Source organism: Camarhynchus parvulus, chromosome 2 (genome assembly GCF_901933205.1).
Source record: "Camarhynchus parvulus chromosome 2, STF_HiC, whole genome shotgun sequence".
NCBI classification, from domain to species: domain Eukaryota; kingdom Metazoa; phylum Chordata; class Aves; order Passeriformes; family Thraupidae; genus Camarhynchus; species Camarhynchus parvulus.
This window is the reverse complement of record NC_044572.1, coordinates 139,754,141-139,780,704: the sequence shown is the minus strand read 5'-3', so window position 1 is coordinate 139,780,704 and position 26,564 is coordinate 139,754,141. Positions and strand designations below refer to the sequence as shown.

At 40.9% G+C, this 26,564-nt stretch overlaps 2 protein-coding genes across 4 annotated transcripts in view; one reads left to right on the top strand and one right to left on the bottom strand.

The window, feature by feature from the left end:
• TBC1D31 (TBC1 domain family member 31) overlaps positions 1–17,684 on the bottom strand; it is a 23,819-nt gene extending 6,135 nt beyond the window's left edge. For all 3 annotated transcript variants that reach the window (XR_004061508.1, XM_030969087.1, XM_030969096.1), the window contains exons 1-16: positions 17,119–17,684; positions 14,653–14,799; positions 13,972–14,087; positions 11,896–12,074; positions 9,438–9,589; positions 8,876–9,035; positions 8,438–8,638; positions 7,096–7,272; positions 6,232–6,311; positions 5,982–6,128; positions 5,560–5,693; positions 4,416–4,549; positions 3,660–3,839; positions 2,446–2,678; positions 1,690–1,839; positions 377–512 (exon numbers count right to left, since the gene is read on the bottom strand). Coding sequence is in view for 2 of the 3 variants with exons in the window: in XM_030969087.1 (XP_030824947.1) it covers positions 377–512; positions 1,690–1,839; positions 2,446–2,678; positions 3,660–3,839; positions 4,416–4,549; positions 5,560–5,693; positions 5,982–6,128; positions 6,232–6,311; positions 7,096–7,272; positions 8,438–8,638; positions 8,876–9,035; positions 9,438–9,589; positions 11,896–12,074; positions 13,972–14,087; positions 14,653–14,799; positions 17,119–17,195 (2,403 nt within the window). In the remaining variant the exon portion in view is untranslated. The remainder of the gene's footprint in view (positions 1–376; positions 513–1,689; positions 1,840–2,445; positions 2,679–3,659; positions 3,840–4,415; positions 4,550–5,559; positions 5,694–5,981; positions 6,129–6,231; positions 6,312–7,095; positions 7,273–8,437; positions 8,639–8,875; positions 9,036–9,437; positions 9,590–11,895; positions 12,075–13,971; positions 14,088–14,652; positions 14,800–17,118) is intronic.
• The window catches only part of DERL1 (derlin 1), a 25,031-nt gene continuing 16,142 nt past the window's right edge, over positions 17,676–26,564 (top strand). The window contains exons 1-4 of the mRNA XM_030969112.1: positions 17,676–18,032; positions 20,016–20,127; positions 23,327–23,391; positions 25,937–25,963. Of these exons, the coding sequence (XP_030824972.1) occupies positions 17,880–18,032; positions 20,016–20,127; positions 23,327–23,391; positions 25,937–25,963 (357 nt within the window). The 5' untranslated portion in view covers positions 17,676–17,879. The remainder of the gene's footprint in view (positions 18,033–20,015; positions 20,128–23,326; positions 23,392–25,936; positions 25,964–26,564) is intronic.

Below are 26,564 nucleotides of genomic sequence, written 5' to 3'. Positions count from 1 at the left end.
TTCCATTCTCAGCACCATTCCCATGGTACAACTGCATGCCATGGTGCCTGGGTTAGTGATTGGGAGGCAGAGCCAAGCCTGGCCAGAGGTTACTGTGGAGCCTCTCAATCAATGGCAGAGTTAATTTGCAATCTGAACATACAGCCCACAGACAGCTGAGAATTCACTAGTCCTTTAAGGAGCTCACTACATTTTTCAACACTGCCACTAACTGTTAAATAATGCATTTACCATTTGAAGCAGTCTGCCTCATGCTAAATACACCTCTGGGCTCACAAATCATAGTATATCAACTAAAATTTTAGTTATGCCTTTTTCCCTTGTTTATTTTCCCTATTAAACCTTGCAGAAAAGAATAGCTTGAGCAATACTCAACCTTTCTTGCAATTTCATCATTGAGACGTTTCAGTTCCATTTGAAGCTGATCTTGCTGGTAGTTCAGAAAACGCCTTCTTGAAGCATCTAAAAGTTGCAGTTCCTTTACTTTCAGTTCTCTTTTCACCACAGCAAGCCTTCAAGGCCAAAATAAACAGAAATAAACAAATAACAGAAATGATACTGTATATGTAAAAGGTCAGTACCAAAGAGCACAAACACACAATGCAGTTAGCCATTAATTACTATGAGCTCATCTCCAGCTTAACAAAGCTTAGGATAGTTGCTTTCTTTCCTGCAAAATGTCCAGTTTTCATTTATGAGACAAAATTAAATTCACAGATACACATCTTCTAATGGCAATATCTCCAGTTAAGCTTTGAAGTCCTGTGCCCTGTTTCTGCTCCACTTTAGTAAGTACTAGTTTAATGTTGCAAGGATCCAAAACTGGAAACTACTCCTTAGAATAACTGCCAGTGTCCTGGTACCTCTTGCTGCACAAAATTAGTCCCAAGTTTATTTGGCAAATATCAAACTCTTTCAAAGAACAAAACCACAAACTCAAGGATTAGTTTGTAAATAAAGGCTTGCTGTCCTCTTTTAAAAAAACCTAACTCTGTAGGTTACAGAGGTTTCGGAGATGTGCTCAAAAATTTGGTGGTTAGGAACATGGTTTAGTGGTGAACTTGGCAGTGCTGGCTTAACTGTTAGACTTCATGATCTTAAAGGTGATTTCCAACTTAAATGATTCCACAATTATCTGTAGCTTATCTAAGAAATTATGGAAATGTTGAAATTCTCTTAAACCTTCACAGCTGCAAAATGTACAAACTTACAGTTCAGCTTCATTACCATCACAACTCTTTGCTTATAAACTGATACACAAAGCAGTTGTTTTTCTAGATCCACTAGAAGTCCAAGACTGTGCACAGTCACTGATGCTATAAGTGACTCTTGTATCTGCAGTGTGGGTGTGCCCAAAATGCAAGTCTGAAGTCCAAGAGTGCAGACACACAGCAGTTGACTGTTTAAGAGACTTCCCAATCTGAAGGAGCCAGAAGAATGGCTGGGAGCTGAGACAAGAATATGAAGTGACTTGACCTCTAATCTGCTGTATTCCCTCCAGGGAGTAAGAGGTGAGGTAGTAATACAACCCAGATCACTTAATTCCCAACCAAAATATGACCCACCAGACCACAGTTATCCCACATTACAATTTATACAAATTAGTGGTTATTTCTCCTTTACTCATGGTCAAAAATGTAATAGCAGGTTACAGCAGCCAGACCCCTAATGCTTCCTATATTCTAATACCTCTGCCTCTGTTCTGCCAACTTCTCTTCTTCCAGTAGGATTTTTTGTCTCTGTTCTTCAGCTTCTTGAAGTAATTTCTGCCTTTGATACCAGGCTTCATCTTCTGCTTTCTGTTCCTGTGCTTTGGCTTCTGATTCATGTGCTAATTGTCTACATGGAAGGAAGTCACATTAATCATTCAGACCAAATATCAAGAAATGACTTGATTACTTTGAAATTGATGACAGTACTAGCAAAGAACTGCTGAAATGAGATGACATGAAAGAATCTGGCATCCCCTTCATAGTGACAAAGTATACGAGGAAGAGCTATCATACTGACTGTTAGAGACAACAGGGCATTACAGATGAGTGCAGGTACTCTCTTCCTCACATTCTTAGTAATACCTCGTTTCTAAGGGTGCCTTGGCACCATGGTACCCACTGATTTCAACAGCAAGCTAAGAACTCCTGGCCCTTCAAAACCTGGGCCCCACAAGGTCAACCCCAGAGGTTTAGGCTCTGGCTATGAGCTTCCAAGTTCAGTGACTTGTAGCCCCAATATCTTCTGCTAATTAGCAGACATTTTTTATTAAGACTAATGATTTAATGTAAAAACATGTCAAACCAAGTAACTCTCAACCTTAAGCAGCTATTTCAAGTCCTTTTCCTGAATTTTCTTATCTCTCTTCTCAAGACTACACATTACAACATACAAAGGCAATTATGTCCACCTGTCCTTCCCAGACTGAGACTGTCTTCAATTTCTCATTAGTACCTCTCTCGCAAGTATTCAATTTCATCTTGTCTGATCTTCTCCCACTTCTGAGCTTGATAATTCACAATGAACATGGGATACTTATTAAACACAGGGTACTGTCCTTTTGTAAGTGGTGTGAAGTCATCAAGCATTTGCTGTGGATGGATATCCAGAGGTGTAGCCTCCATAAGACGATAGGCTTCCTTAATCACAAGATTAATGTCCACGTTGTTACGATGATGAAAGAAATACTGTAAGAGACACGCTGCCATTTACATTCTACATAAGATTATGCACTTTTATGTATTTTTATACAAATATATATTTATTTTTAATACACATATTTGGGAATTATAATGAAAAATAGCAAGATATATATTTCAACAGTTAATTTAAAAAGCTTTTAAAGTTTTCCCTACCAATTCATAAAACATCACCAGCTCAAGTGACTTGAGCCAAACTTCTTCAAAGTGGGAAAGGATGCTGTGGTTCTTTTCCTTCTGTTCAAATGGCAGCTGTGTAAGGGATTTGGGAAGCTGGGGTGTCAATTTAGAGTGTCCCACAGTGACTCCTACCACTGGATAAACCTGCCTTGAGTTTCAGTGTTCAGCCATGAAGCTCAGAAGTTTCTCCTCTTGCAGGACTATTCTTCCTGTCAAAGATCTTATCTACCAAGAAAATCTCTAAATGGTCATTATTAAACATAGCAGTAATGCTATCTGCTTGATGTCAGTCAAATTGACTGCTCATAAGCACGTTTTAGAGGTGGAACCCTTTGTTTGCCTACAGAGATTTTTCATAAGAAAAAGAATCCTCTTTCATGGAACATGAAACATAAGGAAACATTTTAATTTAGCTTCAGAGAACATCCAATAATACTGACTAATTTTGAAATTCTGAGAAGAGGATAATGATACAACATCACAGAATTATTGTGTATCGTCTCCAGAGGCAGAAGTCCATACTAGATCCTCCAAAAAGAGTCAGAATTATTTTGTGCTTGATGAACTATTGAAATTTTAAAAATGGCCTTTAGGGACATTAGAAAGCTTATGAAAGCTTTTAAAGTTCTCCTTGCATGCAACTGCAGGAAACTGCTCAGTGTTTTACTCATTTATTGTGTATTTGTCAAGTACCAGATATTAATTTGGAAATGGATCTCCTGTAACCTAACAGATACAATATTTTATACATCTTTTACACATTATTAACTTAAATATGAAAATGTTTACCTCAAAATCTGCTGCTTGATTACAGTGGAGCAAGGGAGCTCTGGAACATATAACATAGGCAATGACAATCATTAGAAAGTATGAAGGATGGTTGGAGAAAATATTGTCGAAGGCTTTCAGCCATTCTTCTCTTGTTAGAACCTCAGATAATAGTGTTTCTAGGAGAGGCCAAGCATAAACCTAAATTATTTGGGAAAATTGACAAAATAATCCATTAGTACAATTTTACCATTCCTTTTAAAGAAACAATGTGATTTTTCTTGCCTTATACCAAGAATGTACTAATTTATGAAAAAGGAAATAAACAGAACATTTCAAGATAATTTTCACCACCTACTCTAAACATTCAAAGTTAATCTGGGGTGATTACAAATACATTTCTTATTTCACTGGATGTCTAAATGTTCTGTTTAGATTTGTGAAACCAAAATAATCCCTAATGATAAACAGGATTAGAAAATTAATTCATCACACTTATGTCCATGTTAAAAAAAGATAAATTTATAATTCGATGAGTAGATTTTTAAGGAATGTGGACTTGAAAACAAAGAACTTCTAAAGAATTAAAGTAGCATACATATGATCATGGACAAGGAAAAACAACAGGAAATCAATGATATATTCTTTACACTCCCATATAATTCACTGGTATTTAATGAAAGCTCCCTCAAACTAGAAATTCATCAAAATAAAACAACAGTGCACTATTATTCACTGCAGTATATTTTTGTATACAAAAGCTGTCTAGACTATTACCTGTGAAGTCACATTGTATTTTATTAAATGCTGAAGCAGTTCTTTGTCATGATGTGCCAAGACATTTTCCATCATACCAAGGACATTAATTGGAGGATTGGGAAAGTACTCAAACCAGTGTTGGCAAAAATTAACTGAAAGAGAACAAGAAGCTGAACACAATCCACTGTAATCCAGAGCAAAGACTCATGACAACGTTGAAGTTGGGTTACCAAGTTGAGGCATTTAAGGTGTTGTTTCAGGCAGCAAAACCTATTTAAGATGATACTCCCATCTCTTCTCTTTCCAAGTGTTCCTAAACCATTCCCACAGTACACTGCTCCTCCAGCTGCACTGGCATGGGTGTTTGTGTCAGTACACTGTGAACCAGACTGAAGAACTGATCTGGCTCAAATACAAAGTGAAAAAAAATCTGTGAGCTGTGGGACTAAGGCATGGGAGGCAGATGAGAATACTTCAATCAGTGTTTCTGTCTCACAAAACTACAGCCTGGATCAAGTAATTTTTAACGTACTAAGAATAATTTCTGTAAACTTGGATGCTTATTCACCAACAGCATGTGGTTGCAAAGTGGGTATGTATGCTTGGCAGCACATAACTTCTGTAGATTTAGTAGCAGCTGCAACAACTAATTTAAGTGTAAAGCACTTTAATTTAGAATGTTTCTTCAGAACACTGCCACAGCCAGTGTTCAGACAAATGTCTAGTTTTGAGTCACCACATGCTGAAGACAACTAAACAGAGTTTAGTTGAGAGAGATCATTCAAACCTTGAAAGAGATCATTCCCTGTTGGCTGGGAGCAGGTGACAGGTAGGGTGGGTGGCTGTGACTACTTTTCCCATGTCTCAGAGACTTAATTATTATGATATAATTACACTAGATACATATGAGTTTGCAAATGCTAGATACATTTCAATTAGACTTTACAAACACTATTAAAACTGCTAACTTTTTGCTAGAAACACTTCAAAAAGAAGTCTCATATTTTGAGGTTTTTGTTTAAAGCTCTATATTAATTCCTGGTAACACCATGGTGACCTATAAATAAGGCAATACCTTATTCATTTCAGTAGGAAAAGCTCTTTTGCTTTGGAAAGCTTAAACATGTTGAAGCATATCTGAGTTTTTAAAATCATTGCTTACCTACTACTGTAGCAACAACTTCAAAGCAGATCAGCTGGTTGTTCTGGAATAATTTTACAAATGGGAATGCTAGCAAAGGCATGTAAGGTGTCTCAGCAAAGACAGCAGACCAGTGAGCTAGAGCTGACAAGGTCCTGTACACAGAGGGAAACAAAAAAACTGTAGAAAACATTGATCCAAAACCAAACAAAAATATAGCATGTATTTTACAACCACAACATAGAAAAATTGTAAACTTCAACACAGATGCAGGATTGTACGAGTTACCAAAACAAAACAGCATGATGTCATTTTAGAATGACAGCATCTATGTCATTTTAGAAATTTTCTTACAGCTGTTTCCAGCTACTGGATACATTTCAGATGATTATGTGAAAATAAAAATCTGTAATATTTTAAATAAATACAAATATGTAATTTACCTCTGTAGAACTCTCAGCAGTTTCCCACTTTTGATAGGATACTCTTTCTGAATATTTACAAATGCACTGTGGATTCCCCTATCTATCAGGCTACTGAATGCCAAGTGGTTTTCAGGAAGTTGTAATAAGGAACGCCAAACAAACATCCTGCAATTAAAATGCAGCTTTAGTCAAGGAAATTCTTTTTCATAGGCCAGTAAACACAAGCAATTTTATTTTGTGCAAGCATGAACATGCACACAAAAAACACCTGTACTTAGCTGGATATTCTCCAAATCCTTTCAATAAGGCCTGCAGACGTTTCTTGTTTAATCCACCTGGTAATTCATTCTACAAAATAGGAGATCAACAATAAATGTAACCATTTTCTCTTTCTTTGCCCTCTAAACTATGAGAGTGGCTAAATATTGAAGTTTATCACATAGTGTCAAAGAAAAAAAATCAAACATGTATTGCTGTCTGCTACATAGTCCCAGGAACTTCAACAACAAAAAGGTAATTTCATCATTTCTTGTCTCCTGAACTCAAAGAACAGCTGCCATTGATTTCAGTCAGAAGCAGATCAGACCCAAACTGGCTGAACTGTGTACAAATAAATGATGCATATAGCAAACCATAAAGAATACTAACATAAGAAATAGATCATATGGTGAACACATAAGCAGGAAAAAAAAATATATATACACACACACATAAAAGGCACAAGATAAAGACAGAGAGAGCAAATGGCACCATGATGACAGAGGGAAATAAATGCAACAGTAATTAATCTTCTAAATAAGTAAGAAAAAAAGGAAATGGATTCTAGGCAGACATTTTAGATGTGCCAGTTGGCTTTCTGCAGGGAAGCAGACCAGATCTAGCAAATACCAAATGTGTCACAAGTTGTTTGAACAACTGCAGAGGTACCCCAGACTGGAGGCAGCTCTGGCTGTGTCACATACTGTAGGAGTATAGGCTAAATAGAGAGAGAAAATGGTACTAAAATTTCCTTAATCCCTGCTCTGCTCAAATATCCAAGTGCTTCAGTGCCTAAATTTATTTTTTAAAGCAAATGGCAATGAAATATAAACATTGCAAACTGAAAGACAAAATATTTTCAATTTCTTCCTACCTCTTTATTTTCAAGTGATGTATTTGCTTGCAGTTTTAGCAATCTGCTTTGAATTTTGCTTTGTTTGGATTTCCATGGCCCCTTTGACCTTTCTGAAGTCACTTTTGTGATCAGTTTATTTGCCTCTGATGTGTACTTGGACCCATCTTCTACAACTTTGAACGTGAATGGTGGAGGCTAGTATTAAGTGAAAGTAGCTTGGTTAAAATCTTGTAAGACAGATTACACAGAAATATAATTTGTTGTTTATTTTATATGATGCATTTTTGAGTATGATGGCCATAAAAAGAAGACTAGAACCACATTTATACTATAAATAAACAGATATAGATTGTATACTCCTGGAAAAGGATGTCCACAAATAAAACTGCTCCAACTATGGGAAGGTTTATGTAGCTTCCAAGCTAACTCAATCATCATGTTATTTCCTTGCTTAGCAAACAGTAAAAATATAATTGGGATACTATAGATGTGTATCATGTACTGTTCAGGTTATTTACTTTAGTGTGTTTCTCAAGGTCATTAAAATATTTTGCATTTCTATAGCACCAGTTAAAAGAATACAGAACACCTTTACAAACTTTAATTAGTCTGCAGTGTCAGGCAGGTATTAATTAATTCAATGCTGGAGATTGTGAAAGCAAGTGACAAAGTGGATATACCAGTTCATGTCAAACCGTCAGCAAAAGTGCAAATGGAATGCGTGTGACATCTTTACACATCCTTCCTCAGCTCCAGCTCCATCATTATCCAGAGCTGCTGACTGTTTACTTCAAAGACATGGTGATTAAAGATATATGGAATTCTGTATTTAGAAACCTGACTCCCATTAATAAATTAATGTAATAAAATAAGAACTGGTATTTAGAATGTTTGTTATTTAGGAAGGATTAGGAGTGTATGATTGTGCCATAAATGATGGGTGCTGGTATCCAATAACACAGTAAGAAGAATAAAATCACAGTAACAAAAACACCATTTGTGCCCACAGTTTAAGAGAGCATTAGCTGCAAAGTATTTCCTGTAGGAAATGGAACAGAAGAGACACAATTATTCTGTTTCCATCTCCTCCAAAACACCATTACAAAAAGAAATTGATGCACACAAATTGCTATAGAAAGAAATACCATCTCCCCCTTCCAACACTATATATACCTTAAAAACACCAAGTTACCTGACAGGCTGGAGGAACTATGAAGGAAACTGTACAAATCACTTTTTCTTTATTTGTATTGTTAAATATGACACCTCTGCAAACTACTGCTGATGCAGTCTACTTATAAAGACAAAGATCATCTTGAAGAGGACTTACTACTGTTTTAAGAAATGTAAAATACTCTACCTTATTTCCTTCTTGAGTCAAAGCTTGGACACTGTATAAGTTAAGGCTCCCATTTTCCATTACTGAAGCAATATACTGTCCATTTGGGCTAATCACAGCTGTACTAATTCCCTCTTCAGGACTCCCAATGTCAAAGAGAAGTTTGCATGTTTCTATATTGATAAATCTCATAATATTATCTTGACTTAACACTCCAAGGACCTACAAGTTAAAAGGATTCAACCATTAATACTGCCAATGTAAAACAAAGTGGAATACCTGGAATACCCAATTCAGCAATGACATTCCATGAAGCTAAAGGAGCAAAGATTCAGCACAATAACTTTCCTTTTGTATTGCATACCTCTATATCCCCAGAGCCCCCCAAAAGCCCTCCAAGTACAGGTGTTGAATCCACTATCCAAATACTCCTGTCTTGAGCTTTATGAAAAAACTGACCTGATTGGAGCCCCCATCAAAACTGTCAGGGAGGAATTCCAAGTGACGGACAGCTCGCACCTTCTCAGGCATCTGGATTATTCTTATCAACTGCTTTAATTCCAAACACCATAAGTGAAGATGATTTGATTTCCCACCAGCTACCAAAGTCCGACTGTCCCTGCATCACGGGAAAGCTTCCATCAGCATACTATAATTTAAATTAGTTTTAGCTAAAAAGAGAGATTGTTCATTTTGTTCTATGCCTTCAAATCACTTTTGAATTGGCCATTATTCCATATTAGTAAAGGACAGGATATTATCCTTAAAGGATATTATAAAATAAAGTTTAAACCTTATTTTAGTGGTCATTAAAAATCAACCTAATTTATTTCAACTGTTATGGGACTATAATAAAAACTACTACTTATCTTTGCTGAAAGTATCAGTCACAGCAGAGTTCAAAAGCTTATCATAGTAGATAGCTCAATACTTCCACAAAGTATTACAAATAAAGAAAGAGAACCTGCTTAAAACCATATTTTAATAGTCTGCCTTTAGAATGTTTAAAATAGCAATTTACCTGGTAACAGCAAACACCTTATAAAATAATACAGAACCTTCTACAGGAGGTGACAATTGGTATTTACAGTGAAGAGTATCGAATTCCCATGCAAAAACAGAATTATCTTTGAAACAGCTGAGAATGGTGTTACTCAATGGAAGAAAAAAAACCTGGAAGAATATGGAAAAGAAAAAAAATGGGATGTTGTCAAGGAAGCACATTTTAAATTACCAAAGTGCATGGCAAATAAAACATGGCAGGTGTGGCTATTACTGTGACAGCCTAGAGAAGAGTTGGGTTGCTCTCCTTGCACTGGTTAAAATGTGTTGTACCCTTTGCTAAGCCAGTTTAACTCACTGAAATAACTGTTAAATTTTATCTGTCTTGTTTTTATGACTGTTAAACTTTATTGTTCCCAGTGAGTGCAGCGAGGACGCAATATAAACGCTGGGGACATCAGTGGCTGAGATTAAGTCAGTGCTACAGAGTTCATAGTTTTAGTCTGAATGATCTCTTGGGGCCTTGAAAATCTGGAAATATGGATATGTGGGCTGGGTTTCATCTTAGTAACTGAAAATTGGACATTCAGGCCAAATGAGTCACTTGACAGTGAGCAAAAGTAACCTGTGGGGAAAAGAGTCATCTCAGGTACCAAAGTAATTTATCTTCAGACAGACTGAGCTGTCTGTCCTCCTTCAGGGTCCCTGAGGAAGACCAGACAAAGAATTGAGAGCAGATGAATTTTGGTAAACTGGAATACTGAACAGTTGGTAATTTTCTGCCATAGAAAAATACCACAGGATGGTCACAAGCAGCTGTTGAATAAACAGTGATGCTTTGGAAATTATCATTGTAGATGTGTTGTATTCTCATCTGTCTCACCTGCTGTGTGTTCACTCTGCACCTCAGTCTCTACATTTTTAAATTAGCTTTGCCCCATACCAACCTAACAGAAGGTGTATGTTGGAGTGCAACTGGGCTCAAGAGGCATCAAAAAGCACACAAGATGGGTGTGACACTGCTACAGTGGCTCAGAGAGCAAGCAAGAATCCAGCTTTGCACACTGACTCTCAGGCCTACAGTCTAATATCAAATCTGAACTTCAGTAAAGCACATATTACCTGTATGTCTTAGACTGTGGAATGAGAACAAATACTATTATTCTAAAGATAGGAAAATGAAATCTAGATCACTTGCATAATGTCGTGTAAGAAATGGTAGCACCAAAGAGAGCAGGCTCCTGATTCCCAAATGTGATCTATTAATTCAATCATAATCTCTACTGTTTGGCTTTAAAAGTTGTTTCCATACTGCAACATCCTCATCCTACCAAATTCCAAGAGCCACTTACCAATAAGAAGTCCCTGCACACAGGCTACACAAAGAAAGAAAGATACTGAGCACTAGAAAAATCTCCACTAGAGAAATGCATCTGTCTTTGGAGGAAAGATGTTATAATTATTTTAGCAACATGTGCTACACAACAGTTTTAATAAAACAAACAAACAAAAATTTATGGATGATCTTTCCCAGTAATTGCTAGGTGACTATTTTAAGCTGACAGAATTTCTGCCTGACCCAGAAGTGGGTGAGGACACTCAAATGAATAGCCTGGTTCTCTGCAAAAGCAGCACGGCTTTTTAGTGGCCAGTCTGACGAGAGGCTTGGTTTGAAGTGGTGTTTGTCAGACTATTCACTGCAGGGCAGCACGTGTGCAAGCCATGCTCAGGCACTGGGTCAGGACTTTCTGCAGTACTTAGACCAAAGTGTGACATTTGGTGGCGCAGGCAGACCTGTTTAAAATAGTGTAATGCTAAGGGAGACCTACTTAAACCACTCCCTGACACAAACATGTCATCCTTCTCATCCCATGCTGTTCCAGTGTGTCTGTGCAACAAACAGAACCAAAGAAACCACTAGGCTGAGAAGCAGTGATTTCTTTTTGCTGAGTTCCTTTTCAGCCTTGTTTGTTCCCACATTCAGAACTTTGCATGCACAGACAGAAGAGCTCTGGAATAAGAAGCTGAATGAGGCAGGTGGTGGTGACTGTTTGAAGTTACCATTATGACACCAAAACTGTTTTTTTTAACAACATCCTTAAATCCTACTACCATGCAGGTTGGAATTAATCTACACAGGTCCTCTGAGTCCACTCTAGGCTAATGAAAGGTCAACCTAGAAGATAGTTCCAACTTCCAAGTTAAATTGGGTTAGTCAAGGCCATGTCCAAGCAAGTTTTGAGTATCTCTAAAGACAGAAGTTCCTTAAAAGTTCCCAGGAGATCTTTGCAACTACTGAGTCATTATTTCAGTGGTCTGGGTGATGTGATGGGAAGAATGTTAAGATGTGATGCCCAAAATGATAAAAAAGATTCACCTGTATTTTAAAGACTATTTACAAGTAATGTGATTTTAATATGTGATGTTGTACCTACTGTGGTGTGCTTGTTCACCTTTAGCAGTTGCTCTTTACTCACCTTTTGTATGCCCACAGACTGACGAACATTCAGCTTTCTTATCCTTTGAAAGGTGTCCAAGTCCCAGAGTTGAGCTGTATCAGTGGAAGTAGTGATGGCATACTTGCCTGAGCCATGGACAGAGATGGAAGACACAGAAGATTCATGGCCTCTCATCCAACTAACTAGCTCCTGGGTTCCTGCAGAAGTTGATGAAAAAGATATGAAAGCCATTCAAAGTGGAACAACTACTACTTTAGTCTTTATTGTCAACAATATGCTGTGAAAGACTTTTAAGCATAACTAGTATAAACCATTTGCCATCACAGCCCAACACACAAGAAACAAAGGTATCAGTCTTCACATAGGTATTATACCTTAGAGGCACAACCTTCTCCTCATCTCCAAAGAACATTTTACAAATTATGCTCAGTTCTGCACAGAAAGCCAACTTGTACAGACTTGATTCATTTAGCCTAAAAATCAATCTTAAAAAGCCATGAACAATGTGATCAGTTAAGTTCAGCATGCCTCACAAAGTATCTGATGTGAACACCCACAGAAGCTGAGACTGAATGTTCTAGTTAGAATTCTGCACTTGTTTTTACTTGTGGACAGAATGTGTGAATGATTACACAACTATTTACAGGTGCAAAGAAAAAAGGTTTAATGACAACGGGCTATGACTACAGAAAGGCAGAGTCAGAAAGCAATAGCTCATTAATCCTTTTAGAACCTTAAACATTTTTATGCTGTGCACTGCATTCTAAGGAAATGGTTCCTCTGACTACAATGTCTCCCACTTGTGACTGCATGACCACTAATCTTCCCTCAGCAACCAAATTGCACTGGTGGCAATTACACTGTTTACATTGGGTGGTTTGCCTGGCAGCCCATGGAGTGGTTCCAGCTACTGCTGTGGCATCAAAGATAGGAAATGACCATAAAGCAGCTCATAAAGACTAACAGTCAAACTTTCTGCTCTGCTTACAGACAATGGAGTGCTTAAAGCTGTCATCACCTGAGAGGTGACATGGGATTAGAGAGTGTCTTCTAAAGAAGGAGATGGAGCCCAACAGGTAAGGACTGTCTAATACCCTAAGGAACTGCACTGACTTTGGTGAGTACCATTCATATTTTAGAACATTCCTCAGTATGACTTGATATCTGGAAACAGCACCATGTGAACATGCAGTACTCTCTGGAGTAATAAAGATTTTTCTAAGTGCATCCAAATATTTAAGTTTGGTCTTGCTGTTGTTGAAAGGAAGAGAAAGAGTGCAGGCGATTTCAGACCTTAACTCTGACTTTTCCTCTATTTTAAGGAACATTGTGCTACATTAAAATCTTCACAGATAATCTCAAGCCCTAAAACTGTAGATGAGTGATTCCTACAGCTTTTTAAAAATATTTAAATCCAGATAATAATAGGATATAATGGAGACATTACAAATGCATTTTCTGATAGGTAAAGAGTAATTTAGAGAAGAATGAAATAATTTAAAGAAGAATGAATTGTCACTGCCCTTCACCATTTAACTTCTAATTAAGACAGAAACACACAGTTGTAACGTTAATTTTTAATATTACTTTTCAATAAGGATATAGAATTACTTGAATACTCAAAAGTATTGACATTTCTTTTAGTGTACATTGTCTAAATGTTTGTACATTTTCTAAAACTTTGTTCAAGTATTTTACTGTAGATATAGGCAAGAATTTGTTCAGTTGCAAACTAACATATTGTCAACTGGTTTTGGCTTTATTTTAATACAGTACCTCATTCTAAGTAAACCTATTAAAAACTGCTTAAAAGAAAGTAACATACCTAACTACAATCCTGTGGTGGACTTCAGTTAAACAAATGCCTGTGTGACTCAGTGAGAATAAAGAACTTTGGCAAAGCAAAGGGTTCATTTAGGTTCATTTAACCAAGGACTACAACCAACACAGGTCCAAACTTTTCAGACAGATGGCATGAAATACGTAGTATAATTTCCATAAAACAAACTATCAAAAAATGTAAGCTCAAAACTAAAATTAAATAAGTTTTCATGCCAATACAGATAACATTTAAGCCTTGACATTTCTCCTTACCTGTATCAAAGCACTTAACAGAATAATCTGCCAAAGCCACGAGGAACTCTGTCTTTCTGCGAAGATTAAATGCCAAAGCAGTGCAAGCCTGCATTGTTCTCTGAACAAGGTTGAACCTATTTAAAAATACACATTCTCATTGTATAAGGAAGCTTTGGTTCATTTAATGTCAAGTGAAGTAATAATTTAATTGGTTTCAATATATTACACAGAGAGAAAAAAATAAACTCAGAAGAAGGGAGTAAGGAAATAATATCCAATTGTAATAGATCTAAAAATCAGTGCTAGTATTTTAAAACTCAGTAGTAAAATGCTGAAAGACTGGTTGATGTATTTCTGCAAATGAAAACACTTGGTCTAGTCTGCTGTAATTTGTGGCTCACTCATTGATCTGTACTGGCCCAAGAGTAACTTCTGGTGGCAGCCCTTAAGTTCTATGGCATTGCTGTTCTTTTTACAGTTGCAAGCCTCTGATCTTTTTGAGCAGCTAAACTAATGAAATAACATTTAGGGAACCTACACAAGACACTGGGTTGAAGTTTCAGCCCTGAGCAAATGATTACCTATTTAAAACTATCTAGTTAAAACCTGACCTGTGGGATCCTGTCCAGGCAAGTTCCACACCCCTGAATGCTACAGATGTCTCAGACAATTAAAAAGTCTTGATAGAAATATTCTTACCTGTTCCCATTCAAGTCAAAAACATATATATTCCCTTGGCGGTCCCCAGCAAGGAGAGAATCCCCAGAACTGTCAAAAGCCACATTCAGAAAATGTATTGTCCTGGAATGGTACCCTTGGACACTGTGAATGATGTTCACCATAACTCTGTGAAGAAAGCCAGCAAAACAACCATGCTTAGAATCATTTTATTACCATTTATATCTGTAAGACGTAGGATTAAAATGTTTCTATCTTATGATTTTACAATTCTGATTTTCCAAGTTCTATGAAAAATCTCCCATGAAACCCATGTATTTCTAATAAAAAAATACACTACAAAGGAAGTAATTCACTGGGTTGGAAGGTGGGTAGGAGACATGCGAAGCAGATAGGGGAAATTCACCATTCACAATCCTTTTGTGTGGTTCCTGATTATCTGATTTCCATTATTAATAAATAACACTAATATATACTGATGTATCTGAAAGCCCAATTCAACACTCAGCAAGGAACCTGGCTCATCATTATCACTGCAAAGAAATGTTCTAGAGAACTGAGAAGCTGTGCATTACTGTAAGAAACCAATCTGCTTAGATGTGGGGAAAATCAGTTTTAATATTATTTCTTTTCACAGTCTTCAAAAGTATTAGGATTGTTAAACTTGGAAAAGAGAAGGCTCTGAGGTGACCTAATTGTGGCTTTCCAGCACCTGAAAGGAGCCTACAAGAAAGGTGGAGAGAGACTTTTTACAAAGGCCTGGAATGCCACGACAAGGATGAATAGCTTCAAACTGAAAGAGAGTAGGTTTACATTAGACATTAGGAAAAAATTCTTTACTGTGAGGGTGGTGAGACAACCCGGCTCCCTAGAGAAGTTCTGGATGCTCCATCCCTGGTAGTGCCCAAGGCCAGGTTGGATGGTGCCCTGAGCAGCCTGGTCCAGTGGAAGGTGCCTGGGGGGTTGGAACTAGATGATCTTTGAGGCCCCTTCCATTCCAAACCATTCTATGATTCTATGAAGAAAGCCTTATTTATTACTATTCATCTGAGCTATTATAGAACTAAAGTTTCCAGTTTGCCACTTCTATCCTTGTATGATGCTGTCCACATAAAACAGAGCTAGATGCAGAAATGTGCAGAATCAGCTGTAAGAGGAAGGGTTTTCCAGGAAGCAGGAGATTGAGATTTGGAAGATCTGCTATTCCTGGATTTATTGCCTAACACTGAACAAGCCAGCCATTTTGTATTATCACTTGGATGTGAATTCACAGTGAAGCTAAACACCAAAGCTGTGCCAGATATTGGCAGGCTGATTAAAGACTGCAGAGCACTTGCAGAATGCTCTCACCATGGTTATATGAGATGCTGATAGCTCTGAGACACAGAATATGCTACTCAGCACCTTCATGGGGCTGGGGGGTTTGTTACAAAGTCTGAGTGAACACCAGAAGAAGGTCACACAGCCATGGTGCAGACTAGAGGTAAAACTAATTGCACCTCACTGTTAAGCCCAGTCTTTTCTTCAATAAAAGGGCCATAAAAATGAAATTAGAAAGATAAAATATTTTAAATTGTAATTGAAATCTAGTGATGTTTGTGGGGGATTATGACCTTAAAGACCCTAACAAATGAGGTATGACTTCTGCTTCTAAAACCACCCTGAAACACAAGTACCCATCACGGCAGCTACAGCACCTCCCAAGACCTTTTCAACGTCACTCTCTCCCTTTCGAAAGTTTCCCTGCAACTGAACTAAGCCAGGAGAACAGAGTCAGGAGTTCAGGGGGCTGCCTCCAGTCCCCCAGGACAGAGGCCCCCAAAGCTCCACTTGTGCTGCTGCTCTTAGCTTAGACCAGGCAGTATTTACACAGCACACCACACTAAGATTAATCTCCTGGAATTCCCCCCATGGCATTTTATTCAATACACCTAAACCAGGGTAAATGCCCAGCCGAGCTGAGCAGCCTGAGCGCGGGGGTGTCACAGCCTCCTTGGGCACCTGCTCCGCCTACAGGAGCGCATCCCATTAATGCATATAAATATCTCAAAGGCGGGTGCCAAGAGGATCAGTGCCAGACTCTTCTCGGTGCTGCCCAGCGACAGGACGAGAAGCAATGGCCTTAAACTAAAACACTAAAGTTTCACCTCGACAGGAGGAAGAACTTCACGTTGAGGATGGCAGGGCACCAAACAGGGTGCTCAGGGAGGTTGTGGAGTGTCCCTCTCTGGAGACATTCCAAGCCCACCTGGACCCTGCTCTTGGTGGCCCTGCCGTGGCAGGGCTTGGACTGGATGATGTCCAGAGGCCCCTTCCAACCGCAGCGAGTCTGTGACCCGAGGGGAACGCGCTGCTTTCGTTATCTGACCGGCTATCCCCGGGCTGCCCCTTCAACCACCCTGCAGAGGCTCGGGTGGGCCCGGGCCGGTCCCGCCCCGTCCGCCCGCTCCTCTCGGGCAGCCGCACCCCCCGGCCCGGCCCCGTTACCCCCGCGGTGCTGCCGCCCCCGCCCTGCGGCTCCAGATGGCCCCGCGCCGCCGCTCGCCCACATCGCAGCGCTCCATCCCCGCCCGGCGCCGCCGCTCCCGCGCTGCCCTCAGGGCTCCGCCCACACTCCGCGCTGGGGGGCGCCGCTCGCGTGGTACAGCCCGCTCCCGCTACACCAATGGGGAGGAGCCGGAAGGGTGCGAGCAATCCCCCCGAGATATCGGGGAATGGAACCGCTCCAACTGTGGCCTCGCGGGCTGCTGGGAGTTGTAGTTTCCCTCGCGGGCGTCGCGCGGCGACCTGGGTGGAGACGGAGAGCGGAGCGCGGCCAGCTCCGGGCAATGAAGTGAAAACGAGTAAAAACGAGTGAAAACGTCGCGTCCTCGCAGGCAAGTGTGTTTATAATGCAGTGCAACAGGTCACTCAGAACGTGGCTTTTGCAGCCTGTCGCGGGCACAGGACTTGCTGCCGTTTCCCTCCTGTTGCCCGCGCCCCCGCATTACAAGCCCCTGTCAGTGAAAGGAACCCTGCCTGACCCAGAAGCGGCGGCTCGCTCCCCGCTCCGCCCCCGGGGCGGGACTCCCGGCTGCCGGGGCGGGGCCGGAAGCAGCAGCGGCGGCTCGGCCGAATTCGGTGGCGCCACGTCTGGCTCGGGGTCCCCTCCGTGACCGGGCGGCGGGAGTGGCTGAGCCCTCGTCTCGTCTCTTCTTCAGCGGCCGGTTCGCGGCGAGGCCTGGGCAGCGGCCAGGCGCGGCTGCATCATGTCGGACCTGGGGGACTGGTTCCGAAGCATCCCTCTGATCACGCGCTACTGGTTCGCCGGCTCCATCGCGGTTCCGCTCGTGGGCAAGTTGGGCCTCGTCAGCCCCGTCAACCTTTTCCTCTGGCCTGACGCCTTCATCCACCGCTTCCAGGTACGGGCCGCACTACCGCTCCCGGCGTGCCCCGCGGCTCCCGGACAGTAGCTTGCTGCGAGTCGCTGTGCGCGCGGCCTTCTGGGAGTTGTAGTGCGCGACAGCGCTGCGGGGCCTCGCTGGGGCGACGCTCGGGGCCGGCCGCTCCCCGGCTCCACGGCCGCGCTGGAGGCGCCGTGCACCGAGACAGCGCCTAGGGGTGACCGCGGGGAGCAGAGCCCCTCCGGCAGGAGTGAAGCCGCCTTCCCGCTCAGCCTGTACAGGGCCTGCGGGCAGAGCACCGCGTAAATCCGGGCCCAGCCCGCAGGCCCAAGGGCCCCCACCGCTGTGACGGGCTGCGCGCCCCTGCCAGGGTGACAGGAGGAGGACTTTTGCCCCTGACAGCTCTGTAATTCGTCTTGTGCCTCATCCTGGTGTGTTTTTCCTACATTTTTTGTGGGAGTTGTTCTAGTGGGCACTGGTTGTACCAAGAAGCTCTGTGGCTGTGGCTACAGGTGACTTGCCCAGCTGTGTCATCGTGTGGCCGTGGCTTTGGGAGCTGTAACTCTGGGTTTACAGGGTGTGCAAACATCCCAGGCTGCAGCTGGCCCGGGAGGTTTTGAGGCAGAGCTACAAGAGAGACATGGAGCTCCTGGGGTGGGTACTGCGGGGGTGACAGAGGTGATCAGGGAACTGGAGCAGCTCTGATGGGAGCTGGGCCTGCTCAGCCTCGAGGGGAGAGGACTGAGAGAAGGGAGGTGTCAGAAGATGGACAAATGCAAACGGACAGAAACTGATGCATGGGAGGCTCCACCTGACCTGGGTGTCCATGCACTGGAACAGACTGACCAGGGAGGCTGTGCAATCTCCCTGGCTGGAGTTATTCAGAACTGTCTGAGTGCAGTCCTGTGTCATGTGCTCTAGAATGACTGTTTGAGCAGGGAGGTTGGCCCAGATCATCCACTGTGGTCCCTTTTAACGTGACATATTCTGTGATTCTGTAATGGAGTGCACTTGCACCTTCTGGTTTGGAATTTGAAAAACCTTCTCTTTGGGATTGTCAACTTCTGTGCCTAGGTATGCTCCGTGTAAACTAACAGCTGATGCCTTGAGGTGTCAGACATGCAGTTTTTCTGGGTACAATAACAATATCAAAAGTGGTCTCAGACTGGACAAATTTTTCCTTGCACTGTAAGGTTGCAGTTTCAGTGTTGGGGGAGAGCACTCATTGGAGGAGCTCAAAATGAAGGAAGAGAAGAGATTTCAATTTTTAAATTTCTGTTATATCATCTCATTATATCTTCACTGAAGAAAGAAAAAAAAATTAAAGGCATGACTTTCTCTGTACGATGATTCATGTATTGTTCCCAAAATTTAGTAGTATAAATGACTGTTTTTTCCTCTAATTCTGTTATTCCTTCTTGTACTGCGATGTTCAGGATCCTAATACTCAGTTTGGAAATGTTTCTGCTTAAAGAGCTCATTCATGAATGAGCATTTTCTGTCCTTGCTACGTGCTGCCATGCAGTTGGCTGTGCCTAATATTCATAGCTGGGAGGCTGTCCCAAAGCAGATCCCAAATGCTCAGAGCAGCACGTGCTGGCTGGAATGGTACACTAAAGCTGTGGATTCTTTGGCCTCTGTTCAACAGAGAAGAATGGGTTTTGTTTGGTTGTTTTTGAAACAGGGTAGCATCTTTGCCAGTGAATCTCTTTTGCACTGCATTAAAGACTCACTGCTGCAAAGATGTGATGGAAAGCAGTTTGCAAAGTTGTGTGTTATTTCTGGTGTAGTCTTAATAGCTTTGCTTACCAGATTGAAAGAAAACCCCACAACTAGAAAAGCTGCTGAAGCAGGAACAATCAATACTTGGGCTATTTTTAATCTTCTTCTTGATGTTCCAAGTTTTCATTCATTATCAAGTAATGAATGTAAATAAAAAGCCTGTGCACATGAGTTCATTCTGCAGTTTATAAATAGATCTTTCTCTTTTGATCTGGACAGATCTGGCGGCCGATAACAGCAACTTTCTTCTTCCCAGTGGGACCTGGAACGGGATTTCTCTACTTGGTGAATTTGTATTTCTTGTATCAATATTCCTCACGACTAGAAACAGGTATGTTGTCCATTAAATTGTATGCACCTGGTGAACCCTGTCTGGAGCTGATAAGAGATGGCTCATCTCTGCCAGCTTATGTTGGTGAGCGTGAAACTGCTCTGAAAACTGATTTTCTGTGGCTGGCTCTTTCCCTTTGGCCATTTAGGATCTGAACTTGATACTTGTTTCAGTAGGAGGGCCTGGTGCTTTTAGTTGCTGGATTTAAGTGAGACAGTGTAAAGATGATGTTTATCTCTGGTTTTTTGTACCTGATGTTTTTAATCAGAGAAGGATGATAGAGCATAATGTAATAATGGGCTAATCCATTGGGAGAAAATAGCATCAGTTTTGTCTTGTTTTAATAGGGATGCTTATTATGTTCTTCTGTTGTCTGTGTTGAATTGAGAGATACCTCCTTCAAAGGAAGTCTACCCCTCTGCCTAACAGATATGTGGAAAAGTTAAGAGACTAGAAGGATTTTAAGTTAAGGGGAAAAATTAAGTGAAAAAAAAGGAGATCAGATAATGGATCATTTCTCTCAAACAAGGGGCTTTTTGGTACAAGGTAGCTTCAAAACTGGTTTCCTTTTGCACTGCCCAGTTTATTAAACCTAGACAAAAATTGGTTCACGTGACATAAATAATTAAAATATTTGCAAAGCCAGACTCCTTCTGAAAGGCTTTGTGAACAAGAGTTTCAGTACCATTGTAATGGAGTCTAGAACTGATGGTGTAAAGGGGAATGCATTGGAAGGTGATGTTGGGAAGTCCCATGAGAGAGGAGATTCCTGGTAGACCTCCAGAGAGTATTGTGGAATCACATTGAAGTCTTAAGAAGAGTGGTAGGGAAGGGGCGGGAGTGGTGCCAGATTGTATTTGGTTGTTTTCTTAGTGAAAGTTAAATACTGGTTTAATAACTAGAAAAGGTTCCTGCTTCCTTTTGAGCCTGTCTGCAGTGGTTTATGAGCACATGAGAGTGCTCACAGTTCTGACTGGGCAAAGGTAGGTGTAGTAAGAGTTCCTGGTTAATTATGCAAATTAAGAGACCTCACTGCCTGTAGATATACTTACAAAATGCTCTGGTTGTTTGTGCTGTGGCACAAATCTCATGAAAGGGAGTAAATTTCTGCTGTACAACAGATTGGGATTTTGAAACTGGGAAGTCATCTGTGTTGTTTGAACCAATGCATTTCTTTTATATTCCAGTCATTTTCCTGGGTATAAATGAAATTCTTGGTTAGGTTGGCACTTTCTCTGAAAAAGGCCTGAATCCTTCTGTAGCTGGAAGGTACAAAAGTTGCTGATAGTGTTTACAGGTGGAAGTTTGCATTGGTCTGTGCCTCCTTTTGTCTGTGAAACTGAGAAAGTGAAACTTCTATTTTCAGCATTGTGCATGGTTTTTGAGCATACATTGCTGCTGCCTGCCAGCTTCAAATCTAGCTGTCAGAAATACCAGTATGGTTTTGTGCTGTGCTTGTGCTTTCCTAACAGCCTGACCTGTGACTTCCAAAGGAAAGGGAGATTGGTGTGGTTTTGTTTTGCTTTGATTGGAGAAGAACATAGCAAATATCACAGAGTAAGCAGAATATGCAGAGTTCACTCTCCAGCTGTGTGAATGATGAGATTTATGTGAGCTGTGGGTCTGCAGCTCTTCCCAGATGACTGCATTATACCCTGGGCCTCATGGAAGGACCTGTGGGATAGAGCTCACCCCATACCTGTGCTGAGCTCTCTGGCAGTTTGTAGTCCAATTTCCTTAGATGTTCATGGAAAAGTCAACTTAAATGGTTTGTCTAATACTCTTATTAGCAATCTCGTAGCTAATGAGAAGGGAAAAAAATTAGAAGAAGAATAATAATAGCTTTGATTTCTTCCAGTTTTGGAAGGATTCCTGAGCTGGCCTTTCTACAGCCTCAATCAGCTTCTTCTCTTTATTTGTTTTTATTTGTTGTATGGCAACAGTAAGGAAAAAACCTTCAGTTTCTGTAGTTTTACAACATTAAAACTTTCTGATCTATTTTTCAAAATATGTTTTTTTCCTGTCATGCATTTTGCCTGGCTGAACTTAAACAATAAACTTAATGAACTTAATGAACTTAAACAATAAAACTGGTATTTTAGTAATTTTGTTTTACATAGGCTATTCTAAAAAGCTAATGCTTAAAAGTAGATTTTCTTCATTTAAGAATACTTCTATGAAGCTGAGCAGTGCTCACATTGAGCAGTGGCATTCTTTCTAGGCATTTTGATGTTTAATTAGGATCATGTAATTCAGGTTGTCTGTGATGTGCTGTGTGTGTCACTGCCATCCCATTGTCACTGTGTTTCACCCCCACCTGGTCTGGGTCTTCTTCAGCAATATTCTCAGGCTTTCCTTTCCTGCCTGGGTTTATATTAAAGTTGGTGGAATTCTTGCATAGATACTGAGGTCTCTGTCAGCCTTTTGCCACAGTTAGTGAGAGTGAGAGCCTCAGCTTTTCATGTTTGCAAGGAATTGCTGCAGGGTTATTTTTTAGTACTTGTCTCTGTCAGGTCTCAAACTCAACTGAGCATCTAAAGATCATTTCATTTTGTATGAGCTGCAGGGAATATTACTCTATTATTTTTGTTTCCAGTGTCCTGAAAAAATTGACACATATTTGGAATGGTGAATTAGACAAGCAGCACAGCTTAGAAGGAACAGACTGTGCTGCACATGTGTACCCTCCTTGTCATGTGTGCTAATTTTTTCTGGAGTGTAAAAACCATTGCATCTCTTGAGTCTGATGAGATGATGCAAAGAGGATGCAATTTGCCTAAGTAAGGGCTGGTTTTCACATGACTCACTCATTAAACTTGGTATTTCTGCTTTTGCTGTGCACATGTATTTCCTAATTCTGTGCTTCTAGCCCACAGTTTCATATGAACGATGGGGGCCAACTCCATTTTTGAAGTCTTATGTAGTTAAAACTACTTATCTCCAGAGTCAGTGTGTTCTTTTTTAAGTATAGACACTGCTTGTGCTCTAATGCAGTAGGCTGAATGTCTTATTTTTCAGCCTGAAGTTGTTCTATTTTAAGGCTTTTTAAAATTTAAAAAATATTCATAGACCACAGAGTGCATACAAAGCAGCTGTTATTAACTGAGCTTTCTTAGACTCTGAAAAATAAAAGTTGTTCTAATTTTTAATCAAAGTTTCAGTGCTTTTGGTGATTTAAAATTACTCTTTTTATTTTCAGGGGCTTTTGATGGAAGGCCAGCAGATTACATGTTCATGCTCCTGTTTAACTGGATCTGCATTGTTGTATCCTTCTCATCATCAAACTTTGAGAAATATTTTGGTTCTCCTGTTTCCACCTGAAGTATGTTCAAGGACCAGGGCCTGTTTTATCAAGGAACAGTTTTAAAATGTAGGAAATGTTCCCAGGAGAGTTTGTAGAGTTTGTAAGTGTATAACTTTCCTGAAAAGGTAGTGAGTGGCTTGCAGGGAGAGCACTCAATGATGTGCTCACGCGAGTGTGCAGTTGGGACTCGAGTTCTGCCTCCACAGAGCTGAGCACATGCTGGGTGAGTGCCCTGGTGCTGCTGGGTTGCTCTGCTGAGCTGCTCTTGGGTTAGCGCTGAGTTTAGTGTGTGCAGAAAGGACTGATCACTGCCATTCCCTGAACAGGAGAGATCCTTTACCTGCTGGGTACAAGTCATCTGAGTCTGTGAAAGCAGTGTTGTGATATCTTCACTGAGACAGCTTCCTGAAGATGTTGGGCTTGTTAGTTTGGGAATGCTGGGAACATTTTTGTGGGCTGTGCTGTACCAGCTGAATTGTCTTTTAGATCTTGAATACAAAACTGGGAGGAGTTGTTGATGAACCAGGGGGTTGTGCCACCATTCAGAGGGATCTTTAGAGGCTGGATAAATGGGCTGACCAGGAATGAAGCTCAGCAAAGGGTAGTGCAGAGTCCTGCTCTTGGCAAGGAACAGCCTCAGGCACCAGGACCGGCCAGGGACTGACAAAGCAAAGCATCTTCCAAAAAAAGCAAAGCATCTTCCAAACAAGACCCTGGGTGTCCTGCTGGACACAAGGTTGACCACTAACCAGCAATGTGCCAGAGTGACCACCAGACCCCTGGGCTGCCCTAGGCAGAGGATTGCCTGCAGGTTGAGGCAGGTGATTGCTCCTCTCTGCTCAGTCTTTGAGATGTGTGGGGACTGCACCCAGCTCTGGGTTCCCAAGTACAAGGGAGACATGGACATACTGGAGAGAGTCCACTGAAGGGTCACAGAGATGATTAAAGGGTTGAAGCTGGGAGAGCTGGGATTGTGCAGCTTGGGGTGTTGTCATAGAATCATACGGTAGTTTGAATTGGAAGTGACCTTGGAAAGTTATCAAGCCCCCTGCAATGAGCAGGGACACTTTTCAACTAAATCAGGTTGCTCAGAGCCCCATTCAACCTGACCTTGAATGTTTCTAGAGGTGGAGCATCCACCGTCTCTCCAGGTAACCTGTGCTAGTGTTTCACCACCCTCATAGTAACACATTTCTTTGTTACACCTAGTCTGAATCAACTTTTTTTAGTTTAAACCATTACCACTTGTCCTATTGCAAAAGGCTCTACTAAACATTTTTGTCCCCCAACTCTTTCAGTCTTTCCCTAAAAGAGAGGTTGTTCCATTCCTCCAGTAACTTGTGTGGCCTTCCTCTGGTCCCACTCCAACAGGTCCATGTCTTTTCTGTGCTGAGGGCTCTGGAGCTGAACACTCAATTCCACAAAATGAAGTGCAGGAAATTCCATTTAAATGTGAGAAAGACACGCTGTAAGGGCAGTGAAGCACTGGCAGATTGGCAGGAGAGGGTGTGGAACCTCCATCCTTGGGGATGCTCCCTTTCTGTCTGTGCTGCTGCTGCCTCCTTGTAGCAGTTTGCAGTGGCACAGCAGGTGGAAGAAAGGAAGGGGTGACATCAGTGAGAACCAGATTCCAGGGGAGCTGGTGTGTAGAAATGCTTTATCAATACATTATCTCTAGTTGCATTCCTCTATGTGGAGGGAATTGCTTTTCCTGCCAGTCCTGTGGAGCCACAGCTGTAACAAGGAACATTTAGTTACATTGTTAGGAAGATGAAGGTTGCCTTTATGATTGCAGGCTCTTGGCTGTGAGCATTTAATTAATGTAATTGTGACCTGACTTTCCAACTGGTCATTTAAAAGCTTCTAGTTGCTTGTTCCCTGTGTGATGTAAGGATCAACCTGGATGCATGATCTGGGAAATGCTGGGTGTCATTTTATATGTATTTATGATCTGTTAAAAGCATCCTGATCATATTAAAATCATTCAGTGATTATTTCTACTCAGCAATTACTACAACAGTGTCTTTGAGCTCCAAGATGGGAGAAGAGTATTAAAAGCCTGCATTGATGCACTTTAAGAAATTACTTATTTTCTATGACTCATTGGCAATATATTGGTATTTTTAAATGATCTGATATTTCTTTAGTTAGAAAACCAAAATGTCAGTGTTAAACAAATGAAAGAATCCAGTTGTTAAACTTTAATGTGCCTTTATGCAAGGACTGATTGAGTCTGTAGCTAGCCAGTTTCATCACGGAGGAAAAGCCAGTGCACCCATCAGCCCTTGGGGTAATGACTTGAGATGGGCGCCTGAAAGGCTGCCAAAAAGCAGTTATTGAAACAAAGTTTGTACATCTCTAGATCATTGGAAATTTTAACCTAAAACAGTGTAGTATTAATTCTGAATATTAAAGGTCTTTGCACGTGTGTTCTGTGTGTCTGCAACTTTTTATTGCTGTAGTCTGTCAGGTTTTTCTGCATTTTCCTTCATGGTGCAATGATAGATAACTGGCTTGGTAATGGACATGCAGGTAAGTGTGGTGCAGTTTCTTAGATAATAATTTTACAAAACTTTATGACTACTTGATGACTTTATAGAGGGCATTATTGACTTAACTGCAGAACATAGTTAAGCTAGGCTGTTCAGTTTATATCAGAATGGACTGCTCTGTATGTATTGTTAATTTTCCAGATTGGGTTAGCCTCAGCTGAAGGCACAAGCTTGGATCTAACCTAGTTAGGGAGCCAAGAAGGAAAAATGGTGTCTTTGTGCCATCAGGAATTGCTTAGGCTTCTACTAAAATGGACACAAGATGTCACCTATGCACTGTTTCTTTTAATGAATGTGGATCTGCTTTCTTATTTTTCTATTTAAAAATTATTCTTGGGTTTGTTAATCTTCTCAAATTTAGTTCAGTATGCCTTTTACTTGCCAACAGAAGATTTTTTGGTGAAAAATACAGCTTCAGTTTGAGACCAGAACTTTGAAGTACAAAAATCCTCACAGGAGGGATTAAGATAGTGGTCTTAAGAACTGGTTTCAGTGAAATAATTTCTATCTCCCCAAATACTAAGGGTGAAAATTGGGAAGTGTGTTTTGGACACAACAGAGTGTCAGATAACTGCATGTCT